This window comes from Cryptomeria japonica, chromosome 3 (genome assembly GCF_030272615.1).
Source record: "Cryptomeria japonica chromosome 3, Sugi_1.0, whole genome shotgun sequence".
In the NCBI taxonomy this organism is placed as follows: Eukaryota; Viridiplantae; Streptophyta; class Pinopsida; order Cupressales; family Cupressaceae; genus Cryptomeria; species Cryptomeria japonica.
The window spans coordinates 1,006,338,530-1,006,364,293 of record NC_081407.1 but is presented as its reverse complement, the minus strand read 5'-3'; the positions used below and the strand labels follow the sequence as shown (position 1 = coordinate 1,006,364,293).

General features: G+C 37.1%; 1 protein-coding gene across 2 annotated transcripts in view; it reads right to left on the bottom strand.

Moving 5' to 3' along the window:
* Window positions 1–4,235, bottom strand: part of LOC131036745 (vacuolar sorting protein 39) — a 154,052-nt gene extending 149,817 nt beyond the window's left edge. The window contains exons 1-4 of one of the 2 annotated variants that reach the window (XM_057968716.2): window positions 4,171–4,235; window positions 3,957–4,057; window positions 3,104–3,739; window positions 2,572–2,783 (exon numbers count right to left, since the gene is read on the bottom strand). In XM_057968716.2, coding sequence (XP_057824699.2) covers window positions 2,572–2,783; window positions 3,104–3,560 — 669 coding nt within the window. In that variant the 5' untranslated portion in view covers window positions 3,561–3,739; window positions 3,957–4,057; window positions 4,171–4,235. Of the gene's footprint in view, window positions 1–2,571; window positions 2,784–3,094; window positions 3,740–3,956; window positions 4,058–4,170 lie in introns of those variants that run through there. The other variant, XM_057968717.2, reaches the window with a different exon arrangement.
* Between the last annotated feature and the right edge of the window lie 21,529 nt (window positions 4,236–25,764).

The following is a 25,764-nucleotide window of genomic DNA, read 5'->3' as shown; positions in this document are numbered from 1 at the left end:
GCACGTGACTTGTTTGATAGAATGCCTCAAAGAAATGTGTTCTCATGGACTGCAATGATCGGAGGTTATGAACATAATGGATTTGTTGAAAAGCGTTAGAGACTTTCAAGGAAATGCAATTGGTAGGGTAAAGCTAAATTCCACAACTTTCGCCAACATACTCCCTGCCTGTACCAAAGTGGGATCTTTGGAACAAGGTACAGTCATGCATCAAAGGAAAACAAAAGGCAGGCTTTTGTCAGATATTATAGTTGGAAATGCTCTGGTAGAAATATATGCAAAATGTGGAAGCATTGGCAAGGCACGGAAACTGTTTGACAAAATGCTTGAAAGAAATGCAGTCTCATGGAATGCCATGATCGCATAATATGCACATAATGGATTCATTGAAAAGGCTTTAGAAACTTTCAAGAAAATGCAATTGGCAGGTGTAAAGCCAAATTCCACAACATTTGCCAGCATCCTCCCTGCCTGTGCCAAAATTGTAGCTATGGAACAGGGTATGAACATCCATCAAACCATAATTGGAGGAGGATGTTTTCTGATAGATCTGCAACTTACAGAAAATCATCATGTAGTGTCCATCCTAAGACTACCACTTCATCTTGCAAATCTTAGAAAATCTCAATGTAATAGTTATATGTCTGCACAATGGAAGGAGCTTGGAGTTCCATAAGATAGTCAAAAGATACTCACAAGTCTCCTTAAATATGAAGGTCAATAAAGGAACTTTCTTGTGACAGTGAGCTCAAAAGGAAAAACTTTGTCAAAACCCTATATAAAATCCTCATCAAAAGTCAGTACCTTGAAGATAGTTTTCAAAAGCATAGTACAACCATTAGCATGTTCATGGGTTTCTGTCAAGTTTTCTATGGTTTCATGAAAATATTTTTAGGATCTATCATACATTTCTAACTTCTATGCATTTGCAAAGTCTATATATTCATTTTGCTTCATTTGAGTCTCTCGGAGAGGGGGTTTCTACCATAAAACTTGTCTCTTGTAATGAGTTGCCAATATATGCATGCTTGGTTAGTGAATGAGAGACTGTTGGAGCAAAGTTTTATCAAAACCCCTAGCAAACCCTTGACATTGATTAAGCTGGAAACTGTAGCGAGAGGCTTGTAGACCTATCGTCAATCCTAAAGTTTAAAAATACAAATAGCATATGACTCAATGGTCAATGGTAATGGTACGTGACAGTGCTAAAGATATGACGAACATATAACAGAGAAGCATGACAGTGCCACGAAGAGTTTCAAGAAGACAAAGTAGCCCTAAATGTCAATGTATTAATGGTAAACATTGGCTGCATTAATAGACAACAATGGAAAGAAGGTATGGAGACAATCATAAGAAAAGTAAGCATGGTCATAGCATGCTAGAAATGAGCATAGATAAAGGGGATAGAGTTATGGTAGAGGATAGGATGAACAACATTTTGTATCTTTCCCAAATTGCGACAGTTGTATATAAGATGTCTCAGCAACCAGCAACCAGCAACCAGCAACAAAACTACTCAATGTAATCAATATCCTAAGTTAATCGTCTTCATATATCATAAAAAACATTTTGTATTACAAAAACATTCATATTCAGCTTAAATTATAAGTTGTACCCGTTCATATTCAGTTTTTCTCCACATTTCAAGATCAACTCAATTGTATTCTAAATAATTACTCCTAACAAAGACAATGTTTGTTTCTTTCAAATTTTGTCCACTCTCCAATATATTACCCAAAGTATATCTTGCTACTGCTGTAACTATTGCACCTCATTGGGGTGCAAGTGCTAGTATTTAAATTAAAACTATTTAAATTAAAACAAACTAGTTATGAAGAAACTAACGTGTGTAACTAATTAGGCTTATATCTCACTCTATTTTAACTTATTCTTGTCACTTATTTTCTCGAACCACTGAAAGATGTTACAAGTTATTGCATTTTGCTTATTCAAGCGGTTGAAGCCATTTTAGTATATACAGAAGTAGATTATCACTCCTGAATGCAATCTTTAATCCACATTGTTAGGCAGCACTCAACATCTGAGGTGAACCTCACTCTAACATCAAGTGCTCCTATATCCACAATAGACCTAAGGGGAGCTTTGATTACCTGTGCATTTACTAAGCTAATTTAGTCTGGAAGAGAACGGAGCACCAGGACAAGAAATGAAATGAATATTCCTTGAAGTTACACCAAATAGGTTGACTGCCTGGATACAGGATTGGTAGCTTTCCGCAAAACCTAAATCAAGAAAGTATTAAGATAAACACCACATGGAAATTCATGATCTACCACCATCTTCCGCACTACCTTCTGCAAAGTTCTCTATTAAGTAGCATAAAATCTAATGAATCCGACTTAAAATAGTTAGCAATAATTTATTTGATGATGTGTTAATTGACAAATATTGTTTTAAATGAAGAAGCCAACACGCCACAAAATTTTCAGTGCATCGAAGTAGAAAGACTGATTAAATTAGGGAGGATCTAACGTTCAGTTATTGAGCAAATTCATAAGAAATGTTATTAGAATCGTAGATGAAAAAGGATTAGGATACAAAATGTACCTTGCCTAAGAGTAACTCCCCGGAAGGAAGAGAAACAACTAAAGGTGGAGCGATCCTGCCGCAGGGAAACACCTCAAAAAAGGCACCAGTTACAGTATTCAATATAACATATTCCCGCCTGATTCCCAAGCATAGGCCTTCTCCGCACCATGCCATCGACTTCACTACATCTGGTACAGCAAATTCTTTCATTTCCGCGAACTCTCGGCTACCTGAAATGAAATGATCTTATTACTAACCACACATCCACTATAATTATGCTGAAACAAAGCCATACCTTTGACCTAATACAAAATTTGCGAACAGAAAGGGCCGATCAAGGGCTGTAAGGTCAAGTTATAATCCTGCCCCGCGGCTGGACCTATTATAATTAACTCTGATGAAAATTTCACCTGCTTTTGTAAATCGTGCCTTTTAAAGAGTACATTACTGTAGAGTATATTGTATAATCTAATTTGTTTATAATTTCTTAGGACTTTGGCTCATGCACAATCAACGAATTTAAGCAGACATAAACGCATACCTTACTTACCGTCATACCGATAGATGAGCAATTTCTTCTGTTTGTTGACACAAAGGAAACCGCGTTTATCATCCCAAGCGTAAGAAGAGGAACCCTTAGTCTTTCCGATGTAGACAGCTACTTCAAAGCCTGGCAGGCGATGAAGTGTTATGGCATCTGAAAGTGAGAGCAGCAAGCTTCGCGACTGCAGGACATCCATGCATATGACCGCCTTTTTGCAAAATCCAACCAAAGTCCTTTCCAGCACGTATGGTTCCGCTTCAATGATGCCGCTGCCGCCATCAGAGGGGATCTCTCTTCTACTAATATTACTATTGCTACTGATCGATAATGATTCCGGAGCGTATATTCTGAGGGAGCCATCAATGCACCCAACCAATACACGGCATCCCCATACCCCAACACTTTCAATTTTGGCAGGACAACCCTTCACTAACTGAAATGAATCATAGGCATTGTGCACCATTTTCTTCTCCTTCCTCTGATCCTCTAAGAAATTAGTGACTGTTCATCTAGAATAATTTACGAGGTAATGGTATGAATCAGTGATGTTACAGTTTTATAGCCTTGGACCTGTATTACCCTAATCTCAATATGAAACCCGTACATGTCCTCTGGACTACTTTATGCCAGGGTGTTTTGGGCCTGCATCATTCCGCTAACATACCTCATTTAAGCTTTTAGATTTGAAATAGCTTTGCTTATATCAAATTTACTTTATTTCACTGACAAAATGAAAAAAAGCGGACACTATCGGTGCTTAAAAATTATAACTGGAAGGAATTTTTATTTCTGCGAGACTGAATTTACTGAAGGATAAAGCATTCTTGAGCAGATGCAGAGCTCTCTCGACTCGCGATACCTTATGGTGAATCTGAGACCTTACTAAAGCAACTACAGCATACACGGTCCTCCGCGGCAATACTCATGGACTAGTTCCCCGGTTTGATCATCCTGTCATAGCTGAAGAGATCCACACAAAAGAAAATATGAAACAAATTAACAAAAGGGTGAGAAATTGGAGCGTTAACCGTCAAAAATTGTGAACGAAAAGGATGAGAAATTGGAGCATTAACCTTGTTAAAAATTATGTGAATGAAAAGCTTCGAATGATGATATGTAGGAAGTAAACAAGAGAAAATGAAAGAGAAAATGATAATATATATTATATATATCAAGTTTGAAATTAAATGGAGGAAAAAGTTTTTTTTTTGGTTTTGTTTTTTTCAATAAGTGCTAATTCTTATAGACTAATGGGAGATAAGCAAAAGGGCAACATTTAAAGAAAAGTATAAATAGAGGGTTGTATTTTCTATATCAAAAGAGCAATAGAAATAGAGAACACTTCATTTTCAATGTCCAAGGTAAATATATATTATATATATCAAGTTTGAAATTAAATGGAGGAAAACGTTTTGTTTTTTTGTTTTTTGTTTTTTTAATAAGTGCTAATTCTTATAGACTAATGGGAGATAAGCAAAAGGGCAACATTTAAAGAGAGTAGAAATAGAGGGTTGTATTTTCTATATCAAAAGAGCAATAGAAATAGAGAACACTTCATTTTCAATGTCCAAGGTAAATGAACATGTGAAATAAATGAAAGTATTCTAGTGTTGATTCCATAGAAGATTTATTTAAAGAAAATAAATTAAAAGCATTAGGAGAGCTACTAACTCAAATTAACAAGAGGAGTGGCCTTTTAAAAGATGTCACCTATCCTACAATCAAGGCAATTAGTATAAATTGTAGTCTCATATCTTTTCATTCTTATGGACATGATGAAAATTATTTCACATCTATTTCAAGTCAAATGACTAGAATAGGAAATGTGAGGATATTAAAAGTAGAGTTAAATTAGAGGCGTCACGTACTATCTAGATTTATAGCAACATTGGCCATAACCTTAGTTGATAATATATAGTTAAAGGGACCAAGAAAATTCTAATGGTCAAATTTGCATACTTATATAAATTCTTAGTTAGTTTTGGGCACAATTTAATGGAATGGGTTAATACATCTACAAAGAAATAAGTGACACACTTTTGTACTCATTTTGGCTCACTCTATTTTTTTCTTATCCTAGTCTATGTTCATTTATACACTTTTCCATACATTAACCCTTATGTCCATTTACACACATTTCCATACATTTGACGTTATCCTAGCCTTGATTTTTAACCTCATTATTAAGCTAGCCTTTCATACATTTTTTTCTTGATACCATATCTATACATCCCTGTTTTAGGTGAATCCAATTATGCTCAGGATTGATCTTGATTTGCTCAAGATTAACCCCAAATTTAAATTTCCAAGCTCGTGTCTTTTTCTATTAACCATTATGTGCCAATTTTGTACAGATTTATGCAATGTATTGTTATGTCTTAACATTTAAAAATATTCAATGTGCAATTGATTCATGTGAAACTACAAGGAAAAAAAAAATTATAGGCATTTCAATTTGAAGCATTAAAAGTAATTCATTGTATCAAATGTGCGTAAAGGTTATCTACATTCTTGATAATGTTGATTATGAACATATGCCCAAGGTTGAAAAGTTAGCTTAAGGGAGTTGACTATTGGAATTGATGGTGAACCTCGTAGCTCCAAAAAATAACCTACAATCAATAAACTTGTCACAAATTGCGATCAAAGAAAGATAGATTTTCTCAACAACTTGAAAATTGTATTGATGCAATAACTTGAATGAATGATTACAAAGAATGATGAATCCTTATGAAAAGAAAATAAACCTCAAATATCAAACCCTAAGTGAGGATTAGATGATATTATAGCAAGTGTCCTTATCCAATGCAATGAGACAACAATGTATAAAAAAAACTCAATGTAATAATGGAGAAAGAAATCCCTAGCATGGATTAAGTGAATAAAGTAAAAGGGATCTACTAATTGATTAACTATTAATTAATTATTAGGTAATTACCTATTTACTCCAACACCCCCTTAAGGTCAACTTAGGAGAAGCTAAAAACATAATGATGAATGCAATGATGGATGCATGAATGGGTCTTAACTAGAAGGCTTGATGAGGTTGATGGCAAACACCCTCACACATCTACACACAGCTCTCATGTGATGGCTCACACCCACACGCCTATGCTATGATTTCAAACAATAACAATTTTCTACAGACTTCTTGTCAAAACAGTGACCTGAGCAAAATAGTAAATAATTGAATTCTATAACAAAACATGTTGGATGACAGGAACTTCAAGTAAACCAATAAATACACAAAGCAACACAAATATCATTTCTAAGACAAACAAATAATGAGTGCTTTATTTATGTAACATGTCAAGATGATTACAATCAAATAATATAACATTATCCATTATTATACAAGCCTTAAACCTATTCAACCTTGCTACATCTTGTCGCTTTTGGCTCACTTCAACTCCTTCTGCTTCCTTCAGCTCGAACTGTCGTCCTTCCTTCATTGAACTTCTAAAATCTAATTGCTTCCATCCTCACCAAATGATTCTGCCAGGCTTCTTCTATTTGCGTGTTTGCATCCTTCCTTTCATTCTCGCAAATTTGGCCTCCTTCTTCTATGATTCAACTTCCATGAAGACTAAGTTGTAGTCTATCCTTCCTCGTGATCTGTCTCCCTTTGTTCAACCCTTTGTCCGCTCTCCTTCAATTTTGGCCACCACCTCTTCAACACCTACCCACAACCTCTTTATAACTAATTCTCTTTTTTTAACTATTCCTTTATCACCAAACTGTTCCACTTCACCTTCACTGACCATTAATCTTTTAACCGTCTTCAACTGTTTACCTTCCCTTGTAGACAACTAATTATTATTTTCAAACTATCAACTTCTTGTCCATGTGGCGACAGAGTCTGTATATGTCAAAACTAAATTCTTGTCAATCAAAATTAAAAATAACACCAAAAAAAATAGGATAACTCAATGATCCTACATCAGAGGTACCCATATACAAATAATTGAAATATCTCATAATTGAAGAAATGCAAAAAAACCTCATGCAAAAAAACTCCTCTCCAAAAGAGAATAAATAAATAAAAATGTACATGTGACAAAAGAATGTAGGACTAATATGTCCTCCCAAATACTACTTCAATACAATCAAGATCCCTTGTAGAAGAGAAAGAAACAAACAATAAATCCCTCCATATGGAATTAGCTCCTCTATCAAAAGTGAATGCTTGAAGAATAATGTTGAAGATAATCCAAAACTGATAAATATTATTCCTTTCATTAGGAAGAAACAAATCCAATTATGAGTGTAGAAGAAATTATAACAAGAGAGGAGCTCCCTTGATGAGTGCCTTAAGAAACTACTCAAGTGTCAACATGTTTAAATCAAAAGATGTCAACTCGGATGAAGAAAATCCAAATAATCATGAAGATAGCTACAAAACAACCTCCAAAGTCAATGATGAAGATATGGTAGGTGGGTTACAGATATCATCAAAGAGGAAGTGAATATCCTCAATGATGTCCCCAATATCTATAATGTTTGACTCAACAAATAATGTCGCAACATCTAGCAAGAAGTAATCCAAAAAAGTTGAAACTAAAAGACAACTACCATCTTGCTAAAGTGAACTGGTTTCTGAAGATGTATGAGGTGGAGTGGGTGGAAGCTCAATTCAAGTCTCATGAGCCAAGGTGGATGATCAAATTATACATAGGTTCAAGTGACCAAACTTTTCCTTAGATATATAATCTACTCTAGATTCAAGAGAGTGTAAACCAAATAGTGGAACTCTAAGCTCATTAGGATCAAAATGGGAGAAGGCATACAATTGATATTGGTGCAGGAGCACCTAAGGGTTGAAATGCCCTTAACCAATTTTGGCATGTACATACTATGGACTGGCTCTAAGTCCTTTTTTATTGTCGTTTTTAAAATTTTCGCCTATCGGCAAGCCCTACCCTGATCGACGGGACTTATTCCAATGCGGTCGCCAGAGTTCGGAGCGAGTTATCGGGTATCAGAAGGAGCAGGTTTATACTAACCCGGTGAGTTAGCATGTGGAGCGGAGCGCCTCAAAGATAGTCATCGGTATTAGAAGAAGTAGTTTTACGCTACCCTGATGACCCGATGAGTTAGCATGCGGAGCGAAGCACCTTGGAGATAGCCATCAGGTATCAAACAGTAGTTTTACGCTACCCCAATGACCCAATGGGAAGGCATAGGCATGAACTGGGTGGTATTGATTATCGGCATGCAAGGTTCTCACCTACACCGAAACCCGATAGAAAGTGCACAACAGAAGGAGGTTCATCGGTCAATGGGAGGAATTTTTTTGTGTTACGCAGAAGCCCGATAGGAAATGTGGAGCACGATAAGTTGTCGGCATCGGCCATTGGAAAACAGAAGTTAATGTTACGTCGAAGCCCGATAGGAAATGCGGAGCGCAATAAGTCACCATCGGCCATTGGAAAACAAAAGTTGATGTTACGCCGAAGCCCGATAGGAAGTGCAGAGCATGGAAAGTCGACATTGGTAGTTGGAAACCAGGTCATGTGGCTACATCGATGGACCGTTTTGAAACCGTTTGTGTTTCATGATGGGAGGGAATGTTTAAAAGACCCAATGGGCATTTGTAAAGGGTTGGTTGTTGGAACATTTTTGGAAAAATAAAAGAAATACATACAAGTCTGTTTTCTGGTCCCGATCGTTGAGTACTGTTATGTTTTGTTTTGCTAAATTTTTCATTATAGTTATGTAGCTAGAGTTTCCTTTTTGTTGTTCGTTCTTTGTTTGAATCCATATTGTAAATATGGCTATGTCTTGAAACTCCATCGTGGGATCTACACGACCATTGGAGTGCTTCAAGAAGAGCCAAAAATGTATAGTATAAGTAAAATAGCAGTAGGAGGAAACTAGGAAATGGCAATCATCATTTCTGCATACTAATCCTAGGAAAGCTTGGAAGTAGTCCAGCTAGGTTTCAATAATGTAATGAAGATAACTTGCAGGGAAGGAATCTACTGAGAACCGAAAGAAGTTCTAGAAGGCTACAAGCCTGAAACCGAGACATTGTGAATCCAATAGAGAAAAGGTTGCTAAACCAAACAAGATGGGTGGTGTTGCAATGAGGGAATATGTGTGTGTGTCATGCATCCCTGTAAGGTTTTAGTGAGCAAGCTTACCTGGTGAGCTTGAGAAAAGTGAGATAAGAAAACAAATGGTAGGGAAGCCCTGATGAGTCTGGTAAGGTAGACGTGACCCCAGGAAGGGATAGAAACAAACCATTAAAGAAGCCTAATTGATGGTAAGCTAGGTAAGCTCCCTATCATATTGGTATCAGAGCCTAGTTTAGACTTGGGAAGAAAGTAGTCGATGTCTGATACTGAATCTATAGAGACAATAGCCGTAGAATGGTGACTAATGCAGAGTTAGCTAAGAAGGTAGAAGATCAGGAGGAAGACAATAGGCTCCTGAGAGAAAGATTAGCACAACTAGAGAGCAAATTAGACATAGTTGAGGATAGAACTGAGAAAGTAACAATCCAGGTCAATAAAGGGAAGGATAAAGAACCAGTAGAAGAGGATAGGGTACTAGAACCAGATCCTATTCTACCCGAGGAACCTTTCCTGAAAGCAATTAAAGCTTTAGGTGGAAGATCTTTAGAAGGAGTGCCACTTTTTCATAGGAAAATGGAGCCTAAAGTAGTTATTGAATGGATTGAAGGAATGGAGAATCACTTTGAGTGTGATGGAATCAATGAAGCCCAAAAGGTGAAGGTAGCTAAGTTTGGATTGAGAGGAGTAGCCTTAACTTGGTGGAAATTTGTCCAAGAAGAGAGGCAAAAAGAGGGTAAGAACCCCATAGCTACTTGGAAGGGCACGTTAGCCAAGGTAAGGGAAACATATATCCTTGAAGATTATGAGATCCAATTACACAAAAAGAGATAAAATCTGAGACAAAGAGACTTGGATGTGAGCAGCTACAATGAGGAATTTCAGAAGTTGTGTCTCAGATCCAAGGTGGTAGAAGATGAGAGCATCAAGGTAGTCAGATACTTGAATGGATTGAGATGGAATATTCAAGAGGATTTGAGTTTGTTAAGCCCTAACATCGTGCATAAGTTCTATCAGTTGGCACTAAAGGTGGAGGAAAAGAGCAAAAAGAAGCAAGAACAAAGCAACGGAGGAAGAGGCAGAGGAAAAGATGGTAGAGGCCAAAGGGGCAGTTTTGGTTGAAGAGGAATAGATCACAAGTCCCAAGGAGAGTCCAAAATTATAGAGAAAAGTGAGGATTCACATAGCAATAGCAGATATAGAGGAAGGGGATCATCTAGCAACCAAGGAAGAGGTAGATCTAGTGGATCGGGAAGAGGGTCCTACTTCTCCAGCATGAAGTGTTACGATTGCCAAAAGTTGGGTCACGCCTATAGATGTCCAGAGAAATCCTCTTCATCTCAAGGAAGTGAAAGAAGAGTGACATATGAACAAGAGGATGCAGAAAACAACAAGACACGAGATATGAGCTTAGCTCCTGAAGATGGAGAAAATTTAATGATGAGAAGAGCCTTGATTAAGGAGCCAATCAAAGAAGAACCAACTCAAAGAAGAGCTTTGTTTAGAATCAAATGCAAGTCCTTGGTAAGGTTTGTAGAGTGGTGATAGACTCAGGGTCTACTGACAACATTATGTCAAAGGAAGCAGTAAGTAAACTAAAGTTGAAAATGATTCCACATAATAATCCATATAGGGTCACTTGGCTCAACAAGGAGCAGCATGTGGTAGTGAATGAACAAACATGGGTTGAGTTCAACATAGGTAGGTATAAGGATAAAGTCTTGTGTGACATCTTGCCTATGGATGTTTGCCATCTACTTCTTGGTAGACCATGGCAGTTTGACGGAAAGGCCATTCACAATGGAGAGGAGAACTCTTATTCTTTTCAAAAGGATGGAGTTACATACCACATTCGGTCCCTAATTGAAGAAGGAGAGAGCAGCAAAACTAAAGGCCCAAATGTGTCATTGGTGAGTGAAAAAGAGTTCATTAACACTCTCAAGGAAGGAGAAGGTGTGGGATTTACTCTTGTAGTGAAATCAAAGGAAGCAAAGCAAGAAAAGAAGGTTCCAATACCTCATGAAGTGCAGTAGGTACTAAACCAGTTCAAAGAAATTATAAGTGATGGAGCACCAGCAACCCTACCTCCTGTTAGAGCCATTAGCTATCAAACTGATTTTATTCCTGGAGCATCATTACCCAACAAAGCAGCCTATAAGATGACTCCCAAACATAACAAGGAAGTGGCTAGACAATTCCAAGAATTGTTGGACCAAGGATTGATAAGGAAGAGTATAAGTCCTTGTGTCGTACCTTCAGTGTTAGCACCCAAGAAAGGAGGAACATGGAGGTTATGCACATATTCAAGAGACATAAATAGAATCACTATCTGGTACAAATTTCCTATCTCAAGAATTGAAGACTTGATGGATTGCCTGGAAGGTGCAAAGTACTTTACTAAGATTGATCTCAAGAGTGGATACCACCAGATCAGAATAAAAGAAGGTGATGAATGGAAAACAACCTTCAAAACCAATTAGGGACTTTATGAGTGGCTTGTTATGCCATCCGGTCTTAGTAATGCTCCCAGTACATTCATGAGACTCATGAATGAAGTGCTTAAAGATTTTATTGGTAAATTTGTTGTTGTACACTTAGATGACATCTTGATTTTCCATAGAATTAAAGAGGAACATCTAGAGCATCTTGGTATTGTATTGCAAAAATTGTATGATGAGAAACTAACAATAAACTTGGAGAAGTGTGAGTTTATGAAGCAAGAACTTGTCTATCTTGGATTTATAGTTTCGGGAGGATATTTGAAGATGGACACATCAAAGGTGGAAGCCATCACAAATTGGCCAACACCAAAGACATCGAGTGTCATAAGAAGTTTTCATGGTTTGGCACAGTTCTAAAGGAAGTTTATCAGAGGGTTCAGTGAGATTTGTGCACCCATGTTGGATACCATCAAAGGAGGAGTTAAGACTAAGTTTCAGTGGACCAATGCAGCCAACAAAGGGTTTGAACTTTTGAAACAAAAGGTAGCTACACAACTAGTACTCATTCTTCCTAGTTTTGACAAGTTGTTCACAATTGAATGTGATGCCATTAATATAGTAGTTGGTGTTGTTTTGAGTCAAGAGAATAGACCTATAGCTTTCATTAGTGAAAAGCTCAATGATGCCAAGAAGAAGTATTCATCATGTGATCTCGTGTTGTATGCTCTTGTTCAAGCTCTTAGGAAATGGAGGCACTACTTGTTACCTAAGGAGTTTGTTGTTTACATAGTTAATCAAGCTTTAAGTTTTCTGAATTCACAAGATAAGTTGAGTCATAGGCATGTTAAATGGGTTGAGTATTTATAGTCTTATACTTTTTCTATTAAGCATAAGAAAGGACAGTGTAATAAAGTAGCAGATGCTCTGAGTAGAAGGCTACTAACAGTACAAGAAGTGCAGATTCAGAGTATTGGAGTTGATTACTTCAAAGATTTGTACCCCAATGATGAAGATTTTGCAGCCATTTACAAGGTTTGTCAAGAATTTCATAATCACTTTCATAGTGAATATGTTGACTTTACTCTGCAAAATGGTTTGTTGTTTAAAGGTGGACAGTTATGTGTTCTCAAAGGATCGATGAGGGAAAATCTAATCCAAGAAAATCACAATGGATGTTTGAGTGGTCATTTTGGCCTTAATAAGACATTTGAACTTGTTCAATGGTTTTACTATTGGCCCAGAATGCAGAGGGATGTCAGAAGGTATGTTGAGCAATGTATGGTTTGTCAGAAAGCTAAAGGTACAACTACTAATGTTGGAATTTATCAGCGATTACCTATTCCTACCAGGCCATGGGAATGTGTTAGTATGGATTTTGTGGTTGGATTACCTAAAACGAAGCTTGGTTGTGATAGCATTTTTGTTGTTGTTGATAGATTCAGTAAGATGGTACATTTTGTTCCTTGCAAAACTACTCATGATGCTAGTCACATTGCCCACTTTTTTTTCAAAGAGGTTATAAGAATCCATGGATTGCTGGTTAGTATTGTTTCGGATAGAGATGTCAAATTCCTTGGACATTTTTGGAAAACTCTTTGGAAAAGACTGGGAACTAATTTTTCTTTTGGTTCAGCCTATCATCCCCAAACAGATGGTCAAATAGAGGTGGTAAATAAGACACTTGGAAACCTTTTAAGGTGTTTGACGAAGGAATATGGATAGATTTGGGATCGGGTTCTTCACCAGGCAAAGTTTGCCTACAATGACAATGTCAACAGGTCAATAGGGAAGAGTCCTTTTGAGATAGTGTATGGTATGCACCCATGAGGTGTTATGGAATTGCGAGATCTTGGTGATCTGATGTACAAAATTGGTCAAGCTGATGATGTCGCTCAATCTATGAAGGAGGTTCATGACCAAGTCAGGCGAGCTCTCCAAGATTCTTCACAGAAAGTTAAAGCCAGAGTTGATGCCACACAGAGAGATGTGTGATTTTCTATTGGAGATTTAGTGATGGTACATTTAAACAAGAATTGACTTCAGAAAGGGATTCCCAACATACTACAAATAAGGAGACTAGGCCCATGTAAAATTTTAGCCAAGTATGGCTCTAATGCCTATAAGATCAATTTGTCATCTAATATTTATTTGTCTCCCATTTTCAATGGTGTAGATTTGGTTGCCTACAAGGGGCACCTTCCCAAGGAGGATGCGTGAGTTTCAGATGTTCAGCAGGCACTTGCCAATCTACCCTTACCTTCTTCTACCATGCCTCAGGCTGAGAAAGTGTTGGATACCTGTGTTTTCAAGAAGACTAGACACCAGGTCTACATGGAACATTTTGTCAAATGGATGAATAAACCTATTTTTGAAGTGACCTGGGTCCCTGAATCCAACTTTGTCAAGTCGGGAATTGATCTCTCCCTGTTGTCGCTCGCAATCACTTGACTTATTTGTTTTTGGGGGAGTATGGTGCAGTGATCCGGGAGGATCTAGAAGACTTAACCTCCCCCTCTCTGCTTTTTCTCTACATCGCTAAGAGCAAGCGGATTCCTTGGACATGATAGGGGCTAAGTTTCTATTGAAAGTAATGAAGCCTATATTAAGGAGGTGGTAGTTCAAACCACCAACCCCCCGCTTACTGTTCATGCCTCATAGTTGGTGCTTCCGCATAGCCTTAAAACAAATTTTGTTTGGAAACAAAGGCAGTCTGTGGAGGTAGGGCCCGAGCTCCTTCATTTACACAAGATCAAAACAATAATTAAACCATAGAAACCCGAAATCAAGGAGAGCCCATGTTATAATATTTTAAGCCATTATTAAAAGATTACGAGGCTCAAATTAGGGTGTATGGAATATTTGTAAAATATTATTGTTTTAACCCCATTTTAGCATATGAAATTGTATATAACTGGGAGTGTTTGTCTTGTAAAGGTAATCAATTTTTCATTGTGAGAAGAATTTAGAATTTCTCTTGAAAAGAAATTGGAGAACAAGAGTCTTCCTGATTTTTGTAAGCACAAAAACATTTGTTAAATTGTAATACTCTCTAGTGCAATTGGGTTAAGAGGCAATTGAAGCCTAGCCCGTGAAGAAGAGTATGCGAGTGTCTTTAGGTGCATGTGGAGATTGTGAGAGATGTTGCAAGTTTGAAGCTTGGATGATGTAATAAGGTGGTTTATGCTTGGCGTCATCAATAAAGTGGTCCTACATTGAGAAGCGGACCCGAAGACGTAGCTCATATTGAGTGAACTCCATTATCAAGCTTGTGATCTCTCTTCTATCTACTAATTCTCTTTTATTCGATTGATTTTCAATTTCTTCTTTATGTTATTGTTTAACATTATTAAGTTGTGCAAAGGATTAATTGAGCTTAGCTTTTGTAATTTCAACGGTTAAAAAACATAACCACATAATTTTGTTTGCGATTGGGAAAAATCTATAATTCAAATTAAGCACAATTTTATTTGTAAGCCTTAATTTTAGATCAAGTGGTATCAGAGCAGTTTAACAGAAAAAATTGCAAGTGGTGGATGTTAACCAGGTTGAAATTAAAGCAAGGAGAAGGTGCACTTGAAGAATTTAATCTGGAGATCAGATCGAGACGAGTTACTTGAAGATCAACCATGGCACAATCAGAAGAAGGAAAACATGTTAATCCTGAACTCTTTGAGAATGAAGAACAATATCATAAAGCATTCCTAGACATGAAGATGATGGTGGAAGAGTTGTACAAGGATAGGCAGAAGAAAAAGGAAAGAAAAGACAAAAAGAAGAAGAAGGAAGGTGAATCCCCTTCCAAAGACATCAAAGAAAAAGGAGTAGGAGGTGGTAGTGACCCTCCTGAACCTCCATCCCCGTCTTCTTCATCTTCTTCTTCTTCATCCTCTTCATCTTCTTCTTCTACTTCTTCCCCCAAGAAAAAACAACCTGTACAGTCCAAGTCTAATCCACCTTTGTTAAAGCTTGATGTTAAATTTGAATTACCAACCTATAATGGAGAAGTGGATGCAGAAAAACTTGATAATTGGATAAAACAAGTTGAAGTTTATTGCAGGATTCAGAAGTTTACTGATGATGCTTCAAATATCCAGTTAGCCACTCTTTGCCTGGGAGGCACAACCTTAATCTGGTGGGAGAGCAGAACTCAGGAAGATCTTAGCCAATATGGTAAAATAATTTCTTCTTGGTTTGAGTTTACAGCTACACTTAAGAAACAATTTTATCCATTAGGTCACATGCAAAAAGAAATAATGAATTGGCAATCATTAAGGAAAGAGAAAGGACAAAGTGTGCAGGAATATACACAGGAGTTTAGAAAAATAGCTTTAATTTTGGGCGTTCCTTTATACACACAAGAAACTTTGTTAAAGTATATAGGTGGATTGCATGAGAATTTGAGACATACAATACTTATGTTTAATCCAACTAACCTTGATGAAGTTAGTGTGCAAGCCATTCATCTTGAAACAGGCTCAAGGAATAGCCATGATAGTCTTTTCATGGAATCCAGTTTACACAAAGGGAGCAAGAAAGGGAAGGAGAAAATGCAATGAAGAGTTTCTGTGAAGAAAGAGGAGGAGAAGCCTTATTGCTCACACTGCAAAAGGGAAGGGCATGAAGATGCAAAATGTTGGAAATTGCATCCTGATCAGAAACCCAAGTGGTTCAAGAATCAAAAGGGTAAGCAAAAGACCACAGCTATCGTGCAAGACCTTGGTTCAAAATCTGGTGATGAATCCAAGATAATAGTTGTGGGTATAAAAGGTATTGTTCCTATTGCTAATTCTAGTTCCCATACTTCCTCTATGAAGTGTAATGAGGTCTCTGTTGAAAGTAAAAGGAACGAATCGTTTCATTTAAGGGCTATTGCAAAACAAACTAAAATTGATATACTCATAGATAGTGGATCACAAGTGAACTTAATCTCTAAACAAATTCTTAAGAAATTGGGATTAAAAACAACACCTCATCCTAAACCATATCCATTGGGTTGGCTGCATGATAATGCTTGGTTACATGTATCAAAACAATGTAAACTCCGATTTGCAATCACATCCAAGTTTGTAGATGAGGTAGAGTTAGATGTAATTTCGCTTGACATCTGTGGGATGGTTCTAGGTAGTCCTTATTTGTATGATAGAAAGGCCATTTTCTATAGGGAACATAACAGGTATCATTTGTTTAAAGATAGAATTGAATTCATTGTGAAAGCTCATCGCATGAAGAATGATAGATCTATTGTAAACACAAGGCATTTGAAGATGATTGTAAATGCAAAGAATACATTAACCCTTATGTCTGTAACAACTAGTGATACTGAGCATGAAGATGAAATATTCTTTGATCATGATAAGGTGTCACAGAAAGCACAGTGTGAGGATCAGTTGCAAGCACATTTAAGCCTTCAATCGAAGGTGGTTAAAGAAGGTTTGAATGATTCATTTTCTAATGATGTTCTTTCAGGAGATCCTGCACGTTGATACTTTTTCTTTGGCATCATTTTATTCAGTCTTGTTTGCTATTCTGCTAGTTAGTTCTATGTGGATGGTGGATGCGACAATGAATATTGGTGAAATTACAGTTGATTGTATCAGCAAAGTTATCTCATTTTTCATCTTATTTGTGATGAGTCAGATGTTCGGAATTCCAGTAGGGTGGACAAATGATACTGGGCAAGTGAGGCAACAATGCCCTCACTTCAATTCTATGTAAAAGTAGACCTTTTGGTGGTCCAAAAGCTTCTCAATTGGGAGGAATGATCCGGGAGGATTTAGAAGACTTGACCTCCCCCTCTCTACTTTTTCTCTGCATCGCTAAGAGCAAGCGGATTTCTTGGACATGATAGGGCTAAGTTTCTATTGAAAGTAATGAAGCCTATATTAAGGAGGTGGTAGTTCAAACCACCAACCCCCCGCTTACTGTTCATGCCTCATAGCTGGTGCTTCCGCATAGCCTTAAAACAAATTTTGTTTGGAAACAAAGGCAGTCCGTGGAGGTAGGGCTCAAGCTCCTTCATTTACACAAGATCAAAACAATAATTAAACCATAGAAACCCGAAATCAAGGAGAGCCCATGTTATAATATTTTAAGCCATTATTAAAAGATTATAAGGCTCGAATTAGGGTGTATGGAATATTTGTAAAATATTATTGTTTTAACCCCATTTTAGCATATGAAATTGTATATAACTGGGAGTGTTTGTCTTGTAAAGGCAATCAATTTTTCATTGTGAGAAGAATTTAGAAATTCTCTTGAAAAGAAATTGGAGAACAAGAGTCTTCCTAATTTTTGTAAGCACAAAAACATTTGTTAAATTGTAATACTCTCTAGTACAATTGGGTTAAGAGGCAATTGAAGCCTAGCCCGTGAAGAAGAGTATGTGAGTGTCTTTAGGTGCATGTGGAGATTGTGAGAGATGTTGCAAGTTTGAAGCTTGGATGATGTAATAAGGTGGTTTATGCTTGGCGTCATCAATAAAGCAGTCCTACATTGAGAAGCGGACCCAGAGACGTAGCTCGTATTGAGTGAACTCCGTTATCAAGCTCGTGATCTCTCTTCTATCTACTAATTCTCTTTTATTCGATTGATTTTCAATTTCTTCTTTATGTTATTGTTTAACATTATTAAGTTGTGCAAAGGATTAATTGAGCTTAGCTTTTGCAATTTCAACGGTTAAAAAACATAACCACATAATTCTGTTTGCGATTGGAAAAAATCTGTAATTCAAATTAAGCATAATTTTATTTGTAAGCCTTAATTTCAGATCATGTAGGAGCACCTAAGGGTTGAAATGCCCTTAACCAATTTTGGCATGTACATACTATGGACTGGTTTTAAGTCCTTTTTTATTGCATTTTTCTAATTTTTTGCCTATCGGCAAGCCCTAACCTGATCGGCAGGACTTATTGCAGTCGCCAAAGTTCGGAGCGAGTTATCGGGTATTGGAAGGAGCGGGTTTATGCTAACCCAATGGCCCGATGAGTTAGAATGCAGAGAGGAGCACCTCAGAGATAGTCATCAGGTATCGGATGGAGTAGTTTTACGCTATCCCAATGACCCGATGAGTTAGCATGCAGAGCGGAGTGCCTCAGAGATAGCCATAGGGTATCAGACAGAGTAGTTTTACGCGACCCCGATGACTCGATGGGAAGGCATAGGTGCGAATCGGGTGGTATCGGTTATCGCCAGGCAAGGTTCTCACCTACGCTAAAACCCAATAGAAAGTGCACAACTGGAGGAGGTTCATCGGCCAACGAGAGGAATGCTTTCGTGTTACGCCAAAGCCTGATAGGAAATACAGAGTGTGATAAGTCATCGTCATTGGCCATCGGAAAACAGAAGTTGATGTTACGCTGAAGCTCGATAGGAAATGCAGAGCACGATAAGTCGCCATCGACCATCAGAAAATAGAAGTTGATGTTATGCCGAAGCCCGATAGGAAGTGCGGGGCGCATAAAGTCGACATTGGCATGCGGAAACTAGGTTCTGTGGCTACGTCGATGGACCATTTTGTAACTGTTTTTTAGTTTTGAAATCGTCTGTGTTTCACAGTTGAGGGAATGTTTAAAAGACCCATTGGGCATTTGTAAAGGGTTGGTTGTTGGAACATTTTTGGAAAAATAAAAGAAATACATACAAGTCTGTTTTCTGGTCCCAATCGCTGAGTACTGTTATGTTTTGTTTTGCTAAATTTTTCATTATAGTTTTGTAGCTAGAGTTTCCTTTTTGTTGTTCGTTCTTTGTTTGAATCCACATTGTAAATATGGTTGTATTGAAACTCCATCATGAGGTCCACACAGCCATTGGAGTGCTTCAGGAAGAGCCAAAAATGTACAGTATGAGTAAAATAATAGTAGGAGGAAACGAGGAAATGGCAATCGTCATTTCTGCATACTGAGCCTAGGCGAGCTTGGAAGTAGTCCGAATAGGTTTCAATAATGTAATGAAGATAACTTGAAGGGAAGGAATCTGCTAAGAACCGAAAGAAGTTTCAGAAGGCTACAAGCCTGAAACCGAGACATTATGAATCCAATAGAGAAAAGGTTGCTAAACCAAACAAGATGGGTGGTGTTGCAATGAGGGAATATGTGTGTGTGTCCTACATCCCTGCAAGGTTTTAGTGAGCAATCTTACCTAGTGAGATTGAGAAAAGTGAGATAAGCAAATAAATGGTAGGGAAGCCCTGATAAGTCTAGTGAGGTTGACGTGACCCCGGGAAGGGATAGAAACAAACCATTAAAGAAGCCTAATTGATGGTAAGCTAGGCAGCCTCCCCATCAGATATGCATGATAAACCATCCCAACTATAATAATCTCTCTAATATGAAAGTCTCTAATAAGCACTAAATCAAGTGTGAACTCAATTATTTTCCCTACCCTTTGTGTGCAATTTGATGGATGGAGTGGAGATTGGAGGATAATGAACTTGGACATAAAGTACATCACAAAATGTCTCATCATCAATATCTATAATCCTTTTCCAATAAAACTCATAATTATTGTTCCCCATCCATATGTGTAGTGATGTGTAAGGCTCATATGAAGAGAGCATACTTGAAGATGAAGCCATCTGGTGAGAGGCTCTTGAATCTATAAGCCATTAGCAAGATTAAATATTGGTGGATGCAAAGAGTGCATGGGCTTTCATCTCATCTACTCCACTTGTCATTCTTATTGACCCCAATTATGCAAGCAATTTTATTGAAGAAGAAGATGTCTTAAATAAATCCAACTAAATATGATTCTTTAATAGGTGTTTCAACTGATCAATCTACTTTGCATGACACTAATGCACACATAATGCCCTAACTTTTTGTAATATACATATTTTGTTTTGTTTTTCTTATATGATTTCTCCTTAGAAAAAGAAGAAGAATGAAAGGTATATTATGAACACGATTCCTTTTCTTGCTCATGAGTCTTGGAATTAATTTTTTATTTCTATTATTTTCCATTTGAAACATTTTAGTCTTTGATTGCTACAATAAGAGCATGTGATTTAGAAGATTTCAATGAGCTCGTATATACCAACTTTTCTTGATCCCTTATGAGTAATATAACAAAATATCGAGTGAAGGCATCATGAAACTATTACCAATGAATCTCTAGTGGCATAGATGATAAAAACAAATAATTCATAGTTAGGACCAACCTTGGTAAGAATATGGTGAATCAACAAAGAGAATACCACAATTCGTCAAATACAATATACGAGACTTGATTTTTGTGAGGAAGTAATAGATGCTATCAAAATTGGAGGGATTCAAATTGATAAGCTCATTCTCCAATTGATATCCTATTGATGTATCTTGGTTCCTAATGCAGTCAAGGATGGAGGGTTCAAAATGGATTGTCCAACCTTGCAACAAAATTCAACACAATACTTTTAACACAATAAAGAAACATTACAAATGTGTTTATTATAACAAATTCCATATATTCCCATAGGCCTTCCCATATGTAGATTACATGAGGCCCCATTGGCCCCATATGGAAGCACACAGGCTGCCATAGGCTTACTACAAATAAAATGTAGAAAATATCTTCAAGATCATAATTCCTCAACTCCTAACTCCCTAATTATTAAATCTACTTTCCAAGGGACTTAGAAGATGATTATATACAAGCTCTAGGCATTAGGAGTGATCTGTATTGGCCTTACTTAGGTCCCAATCTTTATTTTCAGCTAAACATATAGATCGGCCCAAAGTGAATGAAGACACGAAACTCGATGCAAAGGAGTGCAGGTCCATCTAGGAGTTACCTTGCCTCATATCTACCAGGTGATGTGTCATGCAAGCTCCAAATGGTATGGAAGAGATCCACACACTATCTCCTACATGGTTGATACCAGACTGTTTGATAAGGTGAACGTTTGGTGAAGAGAACTTCTAGACAACAAATCCTTGACTACTACCACCTTGATATGTTGCAATAAACTTTACATGCTATCCTTGGGATGTTCCCAAGGCATCCCCAATTCAGTAGAAACAAGTAGAAATATCCCCCAAAAAAATAAAAAAAATGTCTCAAAAAAATAGAAATGTTTTGAGCCAACATCGGGGACATCCAATAATCTTGAGGATGGTAGGGGATGTTTGGGATGTCTCTCGCATGTCCCAAAGATGGCCAAAAATCCCTTGTAGCAATCCAACATTATTATTTTTTAAAAGACACTTAAAATATTTTTAAAAACTTTTTATTTGTTTGGTGTGCCCCTACCTCCCAACTCTCCCTAAGGGGGAACAAAGCTCTCATTTTCACTCATTTCATCATTTGGGTGAAGAAAAAAGAGGAGCAGTAGTAGGGTTTGAAGGGAGAAGTTTAATTTTGAGCAAGGATTGAAGGAGCTAGCTAGCTAGAAAAGAGTTTCAATCTGGGAGTGGGGGTACAAATCCTTCAAAGAGGTAAGATTTTTTCCTATCATTTTTTTTAACACTTTTTTTTCAAAGTTTGAAGCATGAAATGTCTATTTTTTTAAATTTTTGGACTCCCTATCTGTTTAGGCACATGTATTTATAGGAGATAGATTAAGCATAAATAGGGGTCTTGATGGGGTTAATATCATGAAAGGAAAAGTTTATACAATGGCAATGAGATGAATTATGAAGGTTGTCTACAAATGCAAGATCAAAGATACAAAATTATAGATCTCCTCAATGTTGAATAAAAAGAGCTCATTTTGGACATTCATAAGGTGATAAAATTTGTTCACTACCAGCGAGTGCACGTGAATCAATAGGCAAAAATGTGCAAAGAAAAAAGACACCCCGGTTGGACATTGTTGCTGCTAGGATATGTTGTTGTCATTGATGTCAACATATTCCTACTCCGATAATTGCAGATTGGTTTATTGGGATTATGGTTTGGGGTATGGAGTTATCAAGCATCATTATATTCTTATGTACTAGTGGCGGTGATCCGAGAAGATTAATTGATCATATCAGATGATCCGGTTTTGCAGTTTGTTTTTCTAATTTGTGCTTTGAAGAGTTTAGTATTTCCTCTGGTATATTTTGGTGTGATCAGACCTTGTGTTGATATTTTGGGAGATTGTTTGGGATGGTCTTGTGTATCTTCATTTCATATGGTTCCTAATTTGGTGCTTCGCAAGTTATCTTTCTTCGTGATAGTTGTTGATGTTTGAGTGTTCTTGAGTTCCAGACGTTGTCAAATGAAGATTTGATAAGTGGTATTGGTGTAGCTGTTATTGATGGTTCTATCATGCCTATTGGTGTTTCCTAATTGTGTCCTATTTGTTTTGATGATATGCATTGATTGTTGTGCGAGTTCTTGGTGATTTTGTTGAACCGGTGATGTTCTTCGTGTTATGTAGTTTTCTTGGTGGTGTAGCGTGTTGCGGTTGATCTTGGCATGATTTTCGATGGTGCTGCATGTTTGGAGATTTTATTTAGGTCCATGTTATATCATGTATATCATTATATTGGTCCGGTGGTCGATATTTGTATCGTGTGATGTAATTTTGTAATTGTGAGCTGAGGATTTAGCCAACCTTGTTGTCAAGGTTGATGAATTGTATAAATAGGTGATATTGTTGTGTAAATTGGGTGTCATAGTTGTGTCTACATTATTAGAGAGTGGTGTATGTGCGATCAAGTGATTCATCCTTCGACATTGTGATTGAGTAGAGTTTGGTGTTGCAAAGCAGACAATTGTGCTTAACCAAAACTATCATCGGGCATTTGCAGATGTTATTATTGCAGTTCATTCCTCCCGGATTGTAGTCTGAATCTTGTTGTAAGTCAGTGAGACTTCCTTGAGGGTTGTAGCTTTCTAGGTCATTATCTTTTGAGCAGTGATCTCTAGGTAGTGTGCTTGAATGCATGTGCATTCCCCATTGTAATATTTTCAAATACTACTATAGAGTATCATCTTATTGTGGGTAGGTTCCCACTGTGGTTTTTCCCTTAACCGGGTTTTCCACATCAAAATCTTGGTGTTGTGTGTTGTGTTATTTATCTGCTAATCTTTGTTGTTATTGCAATTAATTAGATTTGTTTTTGTGATTAAGTTTGTAGATCCGATGAAAAATGGTTCACCCCCCTCTCAATTTTCCCTCATTGTTGTTGCCAACAATTGGTATCAGAGCTAGATCCTCTGGAAGAAGCTTAACCGCTTGAGGAGATTCGGGATGGCAACTGGAACTGGAGATGTTATCTTTAAGGAGAGTTAGATCTTTGATGGAAGTAACTATGATATATGGAATAACTGGATGGAAGTGCACTTGAGATGTCTTAAAGAAGATTACTAGAAGATTACAAAGAATGCCTATTCTTCTCATTCGAATGGACCGGTTACTACTTATGAGATCAAGGAACATGAACATAATATTAGAGCGAAGGAAGCATTGATGAGTGCCCTGACTGATTCTAAAATGACAAATGTAGTGGGATTTCAGATCACACATGAGATCTGGGAGAAGCTTGAGACCCTGTATGAAGGAGATAAACAAGTGAAAGTTGCTAAGTTGTAGAGTTTAAAAGGGAAATATGAGATGTTGAAGATGGGAGAAGATGAGAACATAAATACCTTTATGGCTAAGGTGAATGAGCTTGTCCTAGGTATTAGATGTGTCAGTGGAACCCTTGAATAAGATTAAATTTTTGTTAAGGTGCTAAGATCTTTGTCTCGTGCTTATAAACATAAGGTAGCTGCTATAGATGAGATTTAGAGTGTGACTATAGTGAAAATAAATATGTTGGTTGGAAAGATTATTGCATTTGAGTTGAGAAAATTTGGTGAATCACATGGAAACTTTGAGACAAAATTTAGAGCATCTCTATCCGGTAAACAGAAGTATGAACCTGAAGAATGCAAAATATCCAGATATGAAAGAGAAAGGAGAGAGATGGAAGAGAAAGAAAGAGAACTGGATGAGCTTGAAGCATTGATTGCCCGAAGATTTTCTAAAGGAGTTGGTAAATATGATGGAAAATTACCCTTCAAATGTTTCTCTTGCAATAAGGTAGGACATTTTGCTTCTAGGTGCCCAAAGAGAATGGCTAAATATGACAGGCATGATAAATTTGACAAGCATGACATAAATAATAGATATGAGAAGCATGATAAGTATGATAAGCCTTACAAGTCTAACCAGAAGTATAGGAATCAAAAAAACTACTATTATGCTACTGATGAAGGTGTTATAGATGAAGAATCAGAAGGAGATGAAGTTGTGTTTCTTGCCATTAAGGAAGATGGATCAGTACATGTTGATCCCACTAGCTGCACTATTGAGGAGAAATTTTTAGCTGCTAAAGCTGAGGAAAGAGATGAATGGGTGATTGACAATGGTTGTTCACATCATATGACCGATGATAAAAGAAATTTTGTGAGTATGGAAAGGTATGATGGTGAAATAGTGATATTTGGAGATGGCAAAGCCTGTGTGAGTCGTGGTAGAGATTCTATATCCTTTGATGGTGAGCATAATATCGATGATGTCTTGTATGTTGAAGGTTTGAAGCATAATCTTTTGAGTGTTGGACAGATGGTTGACAAAGGTTATGATTTACAATTTAATAATGGAAAATGTAAAATCCTAAATGCCTCCGATATAGAGATTGCATTTGGAACTGAGACGGAAGGTGATATTTTTCATTTGAATGCTAGTGAGAAAAGTTGTTTGATTGCTCAAATTGATGAAAGTTGGTTGTGGCATAGGAGGATGTGTCATGTTAAATTTGATTCAATGATTAAGATCAGTTGTATTCAATTTGTTAAAGATCTGCCTAAGATTGTTAATCCTGCTAATCCGGTATGTAAGGAGTGTCAGTTGGGTAAGCAAACAAGAATTTCTTTCAAGAGCAAACAATATACATCTGATGGATTGCTAGATCTTGTGCATATTGACCTATGTGGACCTACAAATGTTAGAAGTGTGCAGGGTGATATATATTTTATGTTGCTAATTAATGATCATTCCAGGATAATGTGGGTTGTCTTTTTGAAGGAAAAATCTAAGCACTAGACAAATTTAAGATATTCAAAGAAAAGGTTGAGACTGAGTCTGGATTGACGGTGAAATGTCTGAGATCTGATAGAGGTGGAGAATTTTGTTCAGTTGAGTTTGATTCATTATGTGAGAAGCATGGGATTGGAAGATAATTATCTGCTCCTATAACCCCTC